The sequence below is a fragment of the Danio rerio genome, chromosome 14 (assembly GCF_049306965.1).
Source record: "Danio rerio strain Tuebingen ecotype United States chromosome 14, GRCz12tu, whole genome shotgun sequence".
NCBI lineage: Eukaryota > Metazoa > Chordata > Actinopteri > Cypriniformes > Danionidae > Danio > Danio rerio.
Window position 1 is genome coordinate 39,121,637 of NC_133189.1, and position 14,731 is coordinate 39,136,367.

Genomic DNA, 14,731 nt, shown 5'->3' on the forward strand with positions numbered 1-14,731 from the left:
ATGATGCTACACAGAATGGTTGAATGACAAGAATGTAGCCTATCTAAGCTTAAATGAAAGGCACAATAAGACATTTTCTCTGAATAAATCATTTCTGGAGTTATTAAAATGCCAAAAAAATAAATGAATACAATAAAAAATGTAATACAGGCCTGTATTAATTATGTAGAGCTTGACTATTTTTCTAGTCTCCTTTGTAAAAAAAAAAAAAAAAAGGTGCATTTTGAAAGTACATGCCAAAAATAGCCTAATAAGTATTTAAAAAAATATGGGCCAATTTGATTGATTAAATTAGTGCTTCAAACCTTTTTATTGGTATTTTTTTTCTTTCAAGATTAAAGTCCAAGATTCAGAATAAAATTTGGTCTATTGTAGTGAAAGATGACTTTATTTTTGTAAATATTGCATGTTTTAATGACTGGAGGTGGGTAAGGAGATTCCCCCCACAAAATATGTAACATGAGTGTTCAGAAAATTGCTATATATATATGTAAGGATTTCTTCTTCTTCTTCTTCTTTATTATTATTATTATTATTATTATTATTATTATTATTATTATTATTATTATTATTTAATAATTATTATTATCATAACTACAATATTTAAAAATATAAATCAGAACCAAAAGCTTTCATCATTACCAACAATAAAAACCTTAATCCTCACTGAACATCAATAACAAGTGGCATAAAGCAGCAAATCGGCATACATTAAAATGGTTTCTCAATGATTGCACGTCAAAAAGTAATGATGTTGAAAATGCAGCTTTTTAAAATATTTTCCCATATAAGGCTTTTGGCTAGGCTATTGTAAATTTAAATCAAATAAATGCAGCAGTTGTAAATTTTTCCACATTTTTGACTGGTAATGTATCAGGACTTTCAGGTGGTTGTAACAGAAAATTCCACTGTCAGCTCAACTCCGTGAATGCCTCCAGGTGAATGCTGGTGCTGCTGGTTTGTGTGGAGTGGATGGGTGGGTGGTTATAGGGGCTGTGTCAAGAAGAGCCTAAACACGTTGAAGGTTTCAATAAGGTGGGACTGAGGCGGTGCTACCTATGCATAAATAAAACAGGTGCAACAAGTGACAATGTTAATACAGCAGAAGAAAGCACAATAGCACTGACAGAGGACACAAACAGGAGCTCTTGAAAATATTCTTAGGGGATAACATAAAAGAGAAGGTCATCAGAGGACAGGAGAAATAGAAAACATAACAGACTTTTTTTCTTATGCCAACTGGAGCACCCTCAGGATCGAGCAATGACATCCTACGAGTCTCAAGGTCAGTCTCCGACAAGATGTGGGCCTCAGTTCCCTAGCCTAGGACAGGAACCTCCAGAACTGAGTCTGTACAGCGACAGCTACTATCCGCCTCCATCCCTTCCAAGTCCACAAAGAACCAACCCGTCTTCATACGAACTTGGAGACTATGCCGCCTCCTCACCTAACCCCTACCTGTGGTTCAACAGTCCAGGAATGAACAGCGCTCCTTATCTGGGAGGAACGCCTGGCCCTGCTGGACCTTCTTTCGTTCCCCAGCACTACGGCATGCAGAGGCCCTATTTAGGACCTGGGCCACCAGGTGGTCCTGGAGGGGAATTGAGCTGGTTCTCCATGCCGTCTCAGGAGGATCTAATGAAGCTGGTCAGGCCACCGTATTCATACTCCGCTCTTATTGCGATGGCTATACATGGTGCCCCAGAACGCCGCCTGACCCTCAGTCAGATTTATCAGTATGTTGCAGACAATTTCCCTTTCTACAACAAGAGCAAAGCAGGATGGCAAAACTCAATTCGACACAACCTCTCACTCAATGACTGTTTCAAAAAAGTTCCACGAGATGAAGATGATCCAGGTGAGTGTTTTTTGTTTTGCTTATTGTTTATTTATTAAATTAAGATAAAAACTCTCAAAGACAATACAAATAATAGTGAGTTTATATTAAAATATGTATATTTTTATTATTAGATATTAAAATATGATGTAAAATAATTACAAAAATGTCTATTTTTAGAGTTATATATTATATATATATATTTATATATAAATATTTATATATATATATATATATATATATATATATATATATATATATATATACAATGTATTATATAATATAAATAAATAAATAAATTGTAATTTTTACACTATTAATAATTCATAGCAAATTAACAAATATAATATATTTTTAAAATAAATCATATAATCATTTATTTATCATGCTACTCTTTTCAATCTTTTTTACTTTTTTAATCTCTCTGATTTAAAGGGAAGGGCAATTACTGGACCTTAGATCCGAATTGTGAAAAAATGTTTGACAATGGCAACTTCAGACGCAAGAGAAAGAGAAAGTCTGACAGTCTCCCAGAGAAAAGCAGTTCTGGAGGGAATGAGTCAGGAGACAGTAATGGCAGGGGTAGCCCGAAAAGTCAATCCATTGACATTTCCACTTCACCAGAAAAGGGCCCATCACCCGCATCCACGGGTCCATCGCCATGCTTGAGCAACTTCCTGACTGAGATGTCTGGAGTTGCGGCCGGATCTCTTGACATGGAAGCGGATCCCCTGAGTCGCCCCTTTACACTCAGTCTGCCAGTAGACGGGGCACAGAGAGCTTCACAAACCACAGGTTTTTCCACCTTCACTCCAAGCACTACGGTGTCCGATTGGGCTTCACCTCTGCCCCCACCGCCACCCATGTCCTCGTCACCCTCCCACTCCACGTTAGCTTACAGCGGACCTGTTCTCAGTCAGTTTAATGGCCATTTCTTCCCTGGTTTGAGCTCAACGGGTATTCTTTACCCTCGGGAAGGCACAGAGGTGTAGGATGGGAAGCAGACGACAGACAAGCTGATCAACCAATTCATGTTACTGACTATGGGGGTAAGAAAAAACACTGTTGTTTTCCTGAAACTATACACTGCTATTGGCCTAACTGAACTCCTTTGAGTTCTGTGGGCACAAGATACGAATGAATTCCCACAGGAATAGCCTAGTCAGCAGCAGATATGACAGGCTGACTCCAGCAAAAGGCCCCTGCTACCAGCAGCTCTGACCCGAGGTCAGCTGCTGACATCAAGCCATTCTACACACCCATCTCATTCCTAACTCATATTACTGTCACTGACTGCAAACACCTGTAACGAAACTGAGCAGATAAGCAGAGAAAATGCATACGGTGTAGCAGATTTTCTTCTTTTGCTGCATGCTGGTGTTGTCATATGATCCTGTCTGCCTTTGTATTTTAACATGACTAATTTTGTTTATGTATATTTGTTGTATGTGTGAATGTTGGAATTTATTTTATTTTATTTTACTGAGGTTCCTTAAAGGTGTATATTGTTTCCTTTTTTAATAAAAATATTTAAAATAAAACTGACTTGGATGTTATTCAATTATTGTTATTGAATATTGTTATATTTTAGTATTTTGTACTACAGAGGTTTTTTTTTTTTAGAAGTAATCGTGTCTCCGATTTAGATCGTCCAATGGAAAAAACAAGATGACCTTGAAAGATCAAGAACTTGTTTCACCAGGTCCTTCTAACTGTCGCAACTTCATTTCCCCCCCTTTTGAGACTTTCTCTTCGTAGTATGTAGGAGACTGTTGATAACACAGTTTTCGGCAGTGCATTGATTATACTTATTTGTCAGCACTTGTTTTCACGCACCAATGACATGGGAGATAACATTTTATTTAGTTAACAGAAAAGTTTGATACAGTGACTTATAGATTCAGATTAATTTACTGCATGTTCTGTTATGATTCCTTCTCCATTCATCTATATACACTGAAGCAAATGAAAGGACATTATTCTGATTATTAATTGCTTTAAAAAATGTCAAAAAAACAACAACAAAAAAAACGAAACATTTTAGTAAGAACAAAAATTCAAATTACAATTATTTTAGATTAAATGTCACACAAATACTCAATTATATTTAAACACTTAATATTAAATCTAAAATTGGACACTTTCTGCTTTTCACACATGAAGTGATATGTGTGCTAAATTATACTGCAGATTAAAATGGGATTTATTAATTAATAAAAATGGATCAGAAACTAAATGGATGACATTTTCTGTATATATTTAATTGTCTTTTTAATTACGGTTTTAGCATGCTGCTAAAAGGGCCAACAGTCACATACTGTATAGTTAAAGTCAGAATTATTAGCCTCCCTGTTTATTTTTGTTCCCCAATTTCTGTTTAATGGAGATACATATATTAACATATATTTTAAACATTATAGTTTTAATAACTCATCTCTAATAACTGATTTATTTTATCTTTGCCTTAATGAAAGTAAATAATATTTTAATAGATATTTTTCAAGACTTCTATACAGCTTATAGTGTCATTTAAAGGCTTAACTAGCTTAATTAGGGTTACTAGGCAGGTTAGGGTAATTAGGCAAGTTATTGTATAATGATGGTTTGTTCAGTAGACTAGCGGAAAAAAATGTAAAGCTTAAAGGGGCTAATAATTTTGATATTATCAAAATATTTTAAAAACAATAAACACTGCTTTTATTTTAGCAGAAATAAAACAAATAAGACTTTCTCCAGAAAAAAATAATTATATCAGACATACTGTGAAAAATCCTTTGCTCTGTTAAACATCATTTGGAACATATTAAAAAAAAGAAAAAAGGGGGGTGCAAATAATTCTGACTTTAACTGTATAAACTGGAAATTTTTGTGAGAGTGAATCCATTAAATTGTTTTGAGTCACACCCAAAAGTGTGATGACTCAAACTGACTAATAACAACTGTGATGGCAATAGGTGGGATAAATAAATGGGAAAATATTAAAATAGATTTTATTACTTTAGAATTGAACCCTTTTGAAAATAGCTTTATTAAAAAGAGAAATGTTGAAAGAACACATTTTGTATTGTATTTGTATTGTGCCATTTCTTCTTCTGTGTTCATACTAATAAAACTGTACAAGACTAAAACAAATGGAGGTTGTGTAAATGATGGCAGAATTTTTCATTTTAAGGTGAACTATCCTTTTAATACGCCACAAAATACCAAAGACATAAATTAATCATATGATTAGGTAAAAAATTCAGCCTTTGATTCAGACAAACTAATCTTTCAGAACAGTTTCTGGGACTTAATTTTGTTTGAACAGTCTTCGTAGCAACAGAGTAGCAGCAGTACGTCTGTTTGTACTGTCAAGATATCCATTAGAAAAATCCTAAAATGTCTACATGATGGAGGACTTTGTTTGGCAACTTTTACCAAGGTCACCAACAGACACATTCTATCAGCAAATCAGTTATAGTGACAGAAATGAATTTATTTGGTTGTTTCTGACAGCCTTTACCTGACTTAAGGTGTACCTGGAAGCAGGCTCAATTTTACCATGAAGACCTCAGCTCATATAACAACTGTTTTGCATAACAGTTCACAACACACCCCAGGAGATCACTCAACCGCATTTTTTCCTTAAGAATTAATCAAATCTGGGTTTCATCTTTATTTCCCTACTTGCTTTCTGTTTAATGTGTGCGATCAGAAGCTCAAACAGATAAAGAATGAGCCCTCGAGACAATCCATGCCCTAAGGAATTTGTTCTTTCAGACAGGGAAAACTGATATAGTATGAAATCTGTGGATTTATCACTAAGGCCATACTTTAGTTAATGTAACATGCAAAAACATACCATTATTCAGTCATTGGAACCATTGGATTCATCTGGGAAATGAGTTATGATATTCCTGTTGGCGTGTGAACTGCAAAAAAAAAAACAAAAAAAAAAGAAAGAAAGAAAAAGAAAATACCATCATTATTCACATCAATACGAATGGTAGAAAATGAAACACATTTTAACAGAAAAGTGCTCTGCTGATGTTGTATTTGCATATGACATATATGTTTGCTTGTTATGCCACAGTGTATATATATTCTATGACATATCATATATTCCCATGCCAGTCAAGCACCAGACCAAAAGTAGCTGTGGCAGGTGAAAGTAGGCAAGAAGGACTTGTTCTAATTTGTACCGTCTGCTTCAAATGTGCCAAAAGAAACAGAAGGAACACTCAGCCCTACTAAAGCTAACAATAAAGCAAATTTAAGGAGATTTGGCTTTTGGTTGAAAACTCTACACCCTCTCACTGAACTGTAATGATGCAAATTACCAACTGCTTATTTTGCCATTGAGAAATACACCTTTCGTTTTGGCACGTCTATATGAGTATTTAGTGGCTGTTATTTTACACCCTGTGTTCTTGCACTGACCCCTACTTGGGATTTGAAATACATCGTAAATGTATTTTCCTCCATGAACATGTTGAGAGCTTTTTATGTTAAGTTGCAGTCACTAAAGCTGTACATTTATTCATTTATCTGACATAAATTAATTTACAAATAAAAATGTTTGTCTGTTGAAGTTGAAGTCAGAATTATTAACCCCCTGTTTTTTTCCCTAATTTCTGTTTAACAGAAAGATTTTTTCAACACATTTCTAAGCATAATCGTTTTAATAATTAATTTCCAATGATCAATTTATTTCATCTTTGCCATGATGATATTACATTCTATTTTACTAGAAGATGCATTCAGCTTAAAGTGGAATTTAAAAGCTTAACTAGGTTAATTAGGCAAGTTAGGGTAATTAGGCAAGACACTGTATAATGATGGTTTGTTCTGCAGACAATCATAAAAAAAAAAAAAAAAATTGCGTAAGGGGCTAGTAATATTGACCATAAAATGGTTTTTAAAAAATAAAAACTTCTTTTATTCTAGCCGCAATAAAATAAAAAAGACTTTATCCAGAAAAAAAATATTATTGGAAATACTGTAAAAAATCCTTGTTCTGTTAAACATCGATTTTGAAATATTTAAAAAAGAAAAAAGGTTAAATCTGGGCTAAAATCTTGACTGTATGTTTTATATTTATACATAAATACATATCTAAAGCCACCTCATCATCAATTAAATCATTTATTTTAGTATGCATTAATAATAATAAAAAACAAAACGTGAAAGCAAGTGTTTAATTTAAAACAGAGATATTTTTAAATGATTTTTGCTCTGATTTGGCTTACAGTAGTTAATTAAAAGAATGACAGACAGATGTGAACAAAATAAAAACATAAACATATACACTATAAAACCTATTTACACATTTAAATACAATTGAGTTGGTCCAATATGATTTTATCAAATAAAAGTGTAAATACATTTGTATTTTTAACTTGAACTCTAAAATTTAACTAAAACAAATTACATTTTGGTTTCTTAGTTTTTAGTCTGCTAGTTTTATTTAAAGTCATCCTAAATAAATGAAAAGTGTCATTTAAGCATTATCTATAAACATCTCAGGATTAATTTAGGACAGTTATTGCTTACTGAGCAAAGCGACAAACTGAATTTTTGCTAATGCCAACACCCAAAGCATGGGTGCTTCTGCAAAGTGGTAACCTCAAAACTCAAAGCATTACATGAAAATCTTTTAAACCTTCAAACTAAAGTGAAGATTAAACTCTAACAAGTCTTTCTATTACTTTAAACACCTAAGATTACTTTTAATGTCAGCATTTCCTTAACATAAAACAATTAAATTGGCAAAAGAAATTACTAGATTTGTGCTGTTTACATATAAATATACACACACACAAAAAAAAAAAAAAAAAAAAAAAAAAAAAAAAAAAAAAAAATATATATATATATATATATATATATATATATATATATATATATATATACATACACACACACATATATTATATATTTCCTTTTTTAAATATTTTCCAAATTTTCACGATATGTCTGATAATGTAAGCAGGGGGGGAAATAAACAAATAAACAAGGTGGCTAATAATTCAGGGGGGCTGAAGCAGTTATTAATTTTTGAAACACCATTTTAAGGACAAAATTATTAGCCCCTTTAAGCTAACTTTTTTTTCGATAGTCTACAGAACAAACCATCGTTATACAATAACTTGCCTAATAACCCTAACCTGCCTAGTTAACCTAATTAACCTAGTTAAGCCTTTAAAAGTCACTTTAAGCTGCATAGAAGTGTCTTGAAAAATATCTAGTAAAATACTATTTAATGTCATCATGGCAAAGATAAAACAAATCAGTTATTAGAGATGAGTTATTAAAACTATTATGTTTAGAAATGTGTTGAAGAAATCTACTCTCTGATGAACAGAAATAGGGGAAAAAAATAAACAGGGGTTCGAACAATTCGGGGGGGCTAATAATTCTGACTTCAACTGTATATATATATATATATATATATATATATATATATATATATATATATATATATATATATATATATATATATATATATATATATATATATATATATGTATGTATATATGTGTGTATGTATGTATGTATGTATGTATGTATATATATATATATATATATATATATATATATATATATATATATATATATATATATGGACAGTTGAAGTCAGAATTATTAGCCCCCCCAAATTGTACATATATGTTTTTTTTGCTTGTTTACAATAATTAAATTGGACTGAAACAACACAATTCTTGAGATTTCATTAGGACAACTTTTTGTTCAATCTACATAAATGTGTTAAAAGTGTTAAGTTAACTTAATCGATTTGTGTTGGGAGAACATGAATGAATTGTACAGAACCCTGCATTTTTTACTAAACCAGAAGTCCATCGTTACAAAGTCAATCTTTAAAGATACCAGTTAGTCTTATAAGGCAACAATTATCTCAAATGTGCAATTGTGTTTGAGAAATTTGCTCTGTATTGAGTTAAAATGCTCAATCCACCCTGAATATACACTTCCCAGCCACGCTTTTTCCTGTAGCCTTGGGGCAGAATTATTGCTCAACAGTATAATGTGATTAAAATCTATAAATCTTCTGTTGCACCTGCAGCCTGTTGTATGGCACACACCTGTCCCTCAAACGGAATCTACCAAAACAATGTGCTTGAGATGCCGCTGCTGTATTCCAAGAACAGATTTTATGACATACGACAAGTCATAAACAGTCTGGAGCCTCAATGACTTCTAGGAAAACGACAACAAAACATCATCGTCCTGACGTGTATTGTTTATTATTATCTTAGGTATAATGTTATGTAAAAAGAAAGTTTTGTTTTTTGGAGTAGCAAGAAGTATTTTTTATAAATTAAGCATGAATTATTATAGACTTTTTTTTAGCAATAAAAACACAGTATTAACATACAGCAAAGAAATACAATAAAAATGTGACAACACAAAAGTTAACATCAACAAAAGCAAATATTAAGAAGCTTAATATACTTGTTATATATTATGACATACAAAGAAAAATGGTTTACACACACAAGATTTTGCGCATCAAAAATGATTAATTTAATGTTTTTGCATTTGTATCAAAGTGTTATATACAAAACATTTAGGTCAATACAAATTTACTTTCATATTTATGGAACAATAATATAAAATATTTATATAATTACTTACATTTATGTAGCTCTTTTCTGGACACTCAAAGCACTTTACACATTGGGAGGAATCTCCTTATCCACCACCAGTGTGCAGCATCAACCTGGATGATGTGACGGCAGCCATATTGCGCCAGAGCGCACACCACACACCAGCTGATTGGTGGAGAGGAGACAGAGTGATAAAGCCAATTATGATATGGGGATGGTTAGAAGGCAATGATGGATAGAGGCCAGTGGGCAAATTTTGGTCAGGATATACTGGGGTTAAACCCCTACTCTTTTTCGAAGGACATCCTGCGATTTTTAATGGACACAGAGTCAGGACCTCAGTTTAACGTCTCATCTGAAAGAGCAGTGTAGAGTCCCCTTCACTATACTGGGGCATTTGGACCCACACAGACCACAAGTTGTGCGCCCCCTGCTGGCCTCACTAGTACCACTTCAGGCAGCTTCCCATGTTGACTCCCATCCAAGTGCTTCATTGAGCGACCCTGTGAGAGTTGCAGAGGGCTAGCTGCCGACAATATAATAATAATAATAATGTGATATTTTCATATGTTCCAATCTTTTCGACTTAGTCCCTTTTTTCATCAGCAGTCGCCACAGCAGAATGAACTGATAACTTATCTAGCATATGTTTTACACAGCGAATGCCGTTCCAGCAGCAACCCATTACTGGGAAATATAGTGACCTCATTTTTTTTGGTCCCCCTAGGAAAAAAGTTACACAGAATTAAGTTTTTTGAAATAGTAAAAAGGCAGAATGGGCTCAGGTGGCTCAGTGGTTAGCACTGTTGCCTCACAGCAAGAAGGTAACTGGTTCGAGCCATGGCTGGGTCAGTTGGCGCTTCTGTGTGGAGTAGTTTGCATGTTCTCCCTGTGGCTACCAGAGTTTTCTCTGGTTTCCCCCGCAGTTCAAAGACATGCAGTATAGGTGAATTGGGTAAGCTAAATTGTTTGTAGTGTATGTGTGTGAATGTGAGAGTGTATGGGTGTTTCCCAGTACTGGGTTACAGCTGGAAGGGCATCCGCTATGTAAAACATATGCTGGATAAGTTAAAAACCCCCTGATGCATAAAGGGATTATAAGGCTAAATGTTTCCTGTGAATGTTGAGTTTAGGGGTAGGGGGACAGAATATACAGTCTGTACATTATAACAATCATTATGTCTATGGGAAGTCCTTAAAAAGTGTGCTGTACAAGTGTGTGTGTGTGTGTGTGTGTGTTAATATTTTGTAACTGAGAAATGTGGTCTTGCAATCCAGTCCATTAACAGTGTATGAATAATCCTTAAAAAGTAAACAGCTGTTTAAATAACTTCTTAAAATGTCACGGTGGTATAAAATATGAAATGAAGAACAATGTCCTGAACTCAATTACTATAGTTTTACCCTATTTAACCATAATATCATCATTTTAAAAAGCCATTTTACTGCTTTGTGAAATATATCTCTAACCTTTATGTTTTAGACCAATGTTGATTTCAAATACGCTTAATCATTCTTTAAGTAGTATAAGACGAGCTGACGAATACTTAGAACAACCAAAAATAGTCTTTTTCATAATATTTTCTTTTAGTGTTCGTGTAGGCGAGGGTTATGTGAAGGATGACATTAAGGCTGGTTCATTCCAGCCGGTTCTGTGTATTGTTGATACAGTAAACTCCAAACAGACATGAACAAATCCATCAGGACCAGGACGTTTTTTTGGAGGAGGGGGCCGATGAACTGAAATTGAACTGCTAAAAAGTGATGACAGCACTGATAAGCTTCAAACATTAAAACTGTTGATTTTTTTTTTTTTGGTGTGTGTGTGTGTGTGTGTGTGTGTGTGTGTGTCAATGCATTGTATTTTAAACAGGGAACGTGGTACAAACTCCCCTAAAGGGCAACGCACCCTGCTGCCAACTACTACAATGCCTAAACCAAAACAGCAACCACGCGCTGCACTGTTTTTAGCTAAACAGTATTGGCTGATTAGCGATGTTTACTAAACTCAGCCTGAAGATGTCAGGCAGAGAGATGGAACTCTGATTCACTGTATCAGGCAGGAGAAAGACCATACAGTTCCAGGTTATTGTTGTGTGTAAATACACATACACACTTCAGACACAAGCTAAGGAGACGCAGGAAAAAGAGGCTGTCCTTGAATTATTGGCACACATTTACACTGCTAACCTTCAACAAAGTCACGTTAAATGTTCTTTTATCCTGATTATCCTGATTAAGTTTGAAAGACACTGACATAAATGCTCATTTCTTATTTCTCCATCTTCATATATACACAGACACACACAAAATCACACTTAAAACACATCTTTAAAATATTAAAGCATGTACAAAAAATAGAAGGGAACTTATTTGAATACATTTAAATACATTAAAAATACAGTTAATTTTGAAACACGTAATATTATGAAACGCAAATAATATAATAATATAAGCATTTAATATACTTTTAAAATTCAAAAATTTAACATATTAAATTCAATTCAGCTGGTTTGAGTCAAATTCATAAATTTAAAAGTCCATAAACGCATCCACGCAATCATCCTAAGAAAGAAAAGCCATTTATAACGCCTGGAACACAATGACTGAATCAGGAAAAACTAAAAATATATATAAAACAACAGAACACATGCCTAAAAAAGGCACAATTTCCATCTTCTTAGATCTTAATAATAAAAAAAGAGTCCATACAATTGCAGAATCCATTATCCGATGTGTGAATCCAGCAAGTAAAATCAAAGCCAACAATTGTTCCACATCTACGATCCAAAGTCCAATCCCCATATGAAGGCTTCATCCATTAGAATTGCTACAAATGCAAACTATCCTCTTTATATCTGGAACTCAACAGCTCTCTAAATGAACTGACATGTACCGGGGTTTATATACAATATTTAGTGAAAATAGTGTTGAGAGACAACAAACACTTTGATGTAATAGACTGTTCTGTGTTATTTCTCCCTAAAATATTTGACATGTCAACATGACAAAAACAAAACTCCATGAGTATTAAGAGGCACTTGGCCCCGGAGTCTGCAGGCTGCTGGTTTATTAGTTTCAACAGCTAACAGCGGAGATGTTTCATAAGCAAATACAATGTCCCACAGATGCATTTCCACATCATTGAGAATCAGGCTTATGGGTGATGTTGGATCAAGCCCTGATATTATCGAATCTGCTTTGAAATACCGTAGCACTGTAAAAACAGCGTTAGGGTGGTGTGTCTACTGCTCCCCCCAGTGGTTTAAATGGTGCACAAGATGGTTTAAAAAATATATCTTCGTATGTAGGAAGTGATTCCTGACAGAAATTTTCTTGTCACAGTGACTATTCAAATAAATGAGCTATGACCAAATGCTAATATGCTCACATTTTCTTGGATATCTGTGAGGAAACTTCCTGTTTACTTCAACCAAAACTGAATATTTAGCTAGCAATGCTTTCAGACCATGTATAGGCTACTTATATGTAAATAGTCTACCTGAAATATTTGTTAGCATCTATTAGGCCTACTAATGTAATAGGTTCACAATTTCACACGGCTTTTTTTTTTTTTTACATTTCCAACATTTATGTAGTTACGTTATCTAAGAGCAGAGGCTAAATGAATCATGCTTACCACCCTCTGTATACAGGTCATGATAGCTAAAGGCATATCTTCATTCACTATTCCCCAGGCCCGTAGCCAGCCTATTGAAATGGGTGGTTCTTTTTTCTTAAAAACATTTTGCAGTTACTCTCCCAAATTTCTATTAAATTATGAGGTTCAAGTACTGCATTTTAGTGACATTTTAAGCACTAATATTTGCTGCATTAGCTTGTTGGTTGGTGATCTTAACTACATATTTTGATGCGACAAATTCTTTTTTTTCCCTAAAATTTGGTCAAAGTGCTTACCACAAAGTGTTTATTTAGAAATGTGCATTTAAACTGCAATTTATTACCGTTATATATATATAATGTTACGAAAATAGGTTTTTCAATAAAGAAGTATGAAAAAAATACTTATTTTTAAAATAAAAAAGTTATTATAATGCATTGTTAAAAATAATATAAGGAATCTGTTAAAACCTATTAAAAACCAACTAAAAACATATTAAAACTGTAGCCTGAAGGTAAATAAAAAACTGGCCAGCTCGTTTTCTTAGTCAAAATTTGTCAATTTGAATAATTAAAAATTTAATTTGTCTTAAAACGTTTTTCTATTGCTTATTTTCACAATTTATGATGGCATACTGTCAAAGCCCATATAGGGGCCAAATTCTAGGCTTTATCAGTGGGGGGTGAGTCTTTTGAATCACTCGATTCCCTCTAGCTTCGAGCCTGTAGTTCAGTAACATAGTTCACTAAAAAAGGCGAATGAAAATGAGTGAGCAAATATAGTGCAATCTATTCTTTAGCGCTAGCAATTGAGTGTACAATTGATAGGCCTATTTACTTGCATTTAGCATTTTATCCAAAGAGGCTTACAAATGAGGAATACAACAAGTGATTTATAATGAAGAAGCAACAAATAAAAAAATATTTTTCCTTTGGCTTAGTCTCTATTTCAGAGGTCACCACAGCAGAATGAACTGCCAACTTTTACTGCATATATTTTATACAGCAGATGCCCTTCCAGCTGCAACCCAATAGTGGGAAACACACTCTCACATTCACACATACACATTCTTGCTGTGAGACAACGTGCTAACCAACTGAGCCATCATGCCGCCTTAAATAAATATGAAAAAAATGAATTCATAAAATCTAACAAAATGTACTTATATATTTATTAAAAGTCATTAAATAATTTATTAAATGAGAAAAGGGAAAAGGTTTTTAATGGATGGATGGATATAGCTGTGTTAGCGTTTTCTGGTGAGAAGTAGGAATTCATTTGGCATGTACTGACCTTCAAAGATCATTAGGCAGTAGTACACCTAAAGGAGCATTATAGGATTGAGTGAATACACTCACTATAATTTCCACTATCCTTCAGACACCACTACAAATGACTGTGCCCTCAAGAGAGCACTTTTGGAGTCCATCTCTTGTTTACACTCTTAATGTGTTGTGTTATGGAATTGACTGAATACAAACAATAATGTCCCCTAGATTCAGACAGCTACAAAAATGTCTGCCATCTCAAAAAATGGCCTATTTTGGACACAGCCCATTTCTTGTTATCGTTCTATTTTTATTGGGATGCCTATGTAAATAAATGACCCCGTGGAAAAAATGTGCTGGTAAAGGTTTTGAGCCGTAATTGCTGGTTCTTGCAAGTCAT

The 14,731-nt window shown here is 33.7% G+C and overlaps 1 protein-coding gene across 1 annotated transcript; it reads left to right on the forward strand.

The window, feature by feature from the left end:
• The first annotated feature begins 1,173 nt into the window (after positions 1-1,173).
• On the forward strand, positions 1,174-2,887 carry foxi3b (forkhead box I3b). Its single transcript, NM_198918.1, is given in 2 exon segments — positions 1,174-1,858; positions 2,273-2,887. Coding segments are annotated over 2 exon segments (1,152 nt in total). The 5' UTR covers positions 1,174-1,263; the 3' UTR covers positions 2,830-2,887.
• Positions 2,888-14,731: the final 11,844 nt, after the last annotated feature.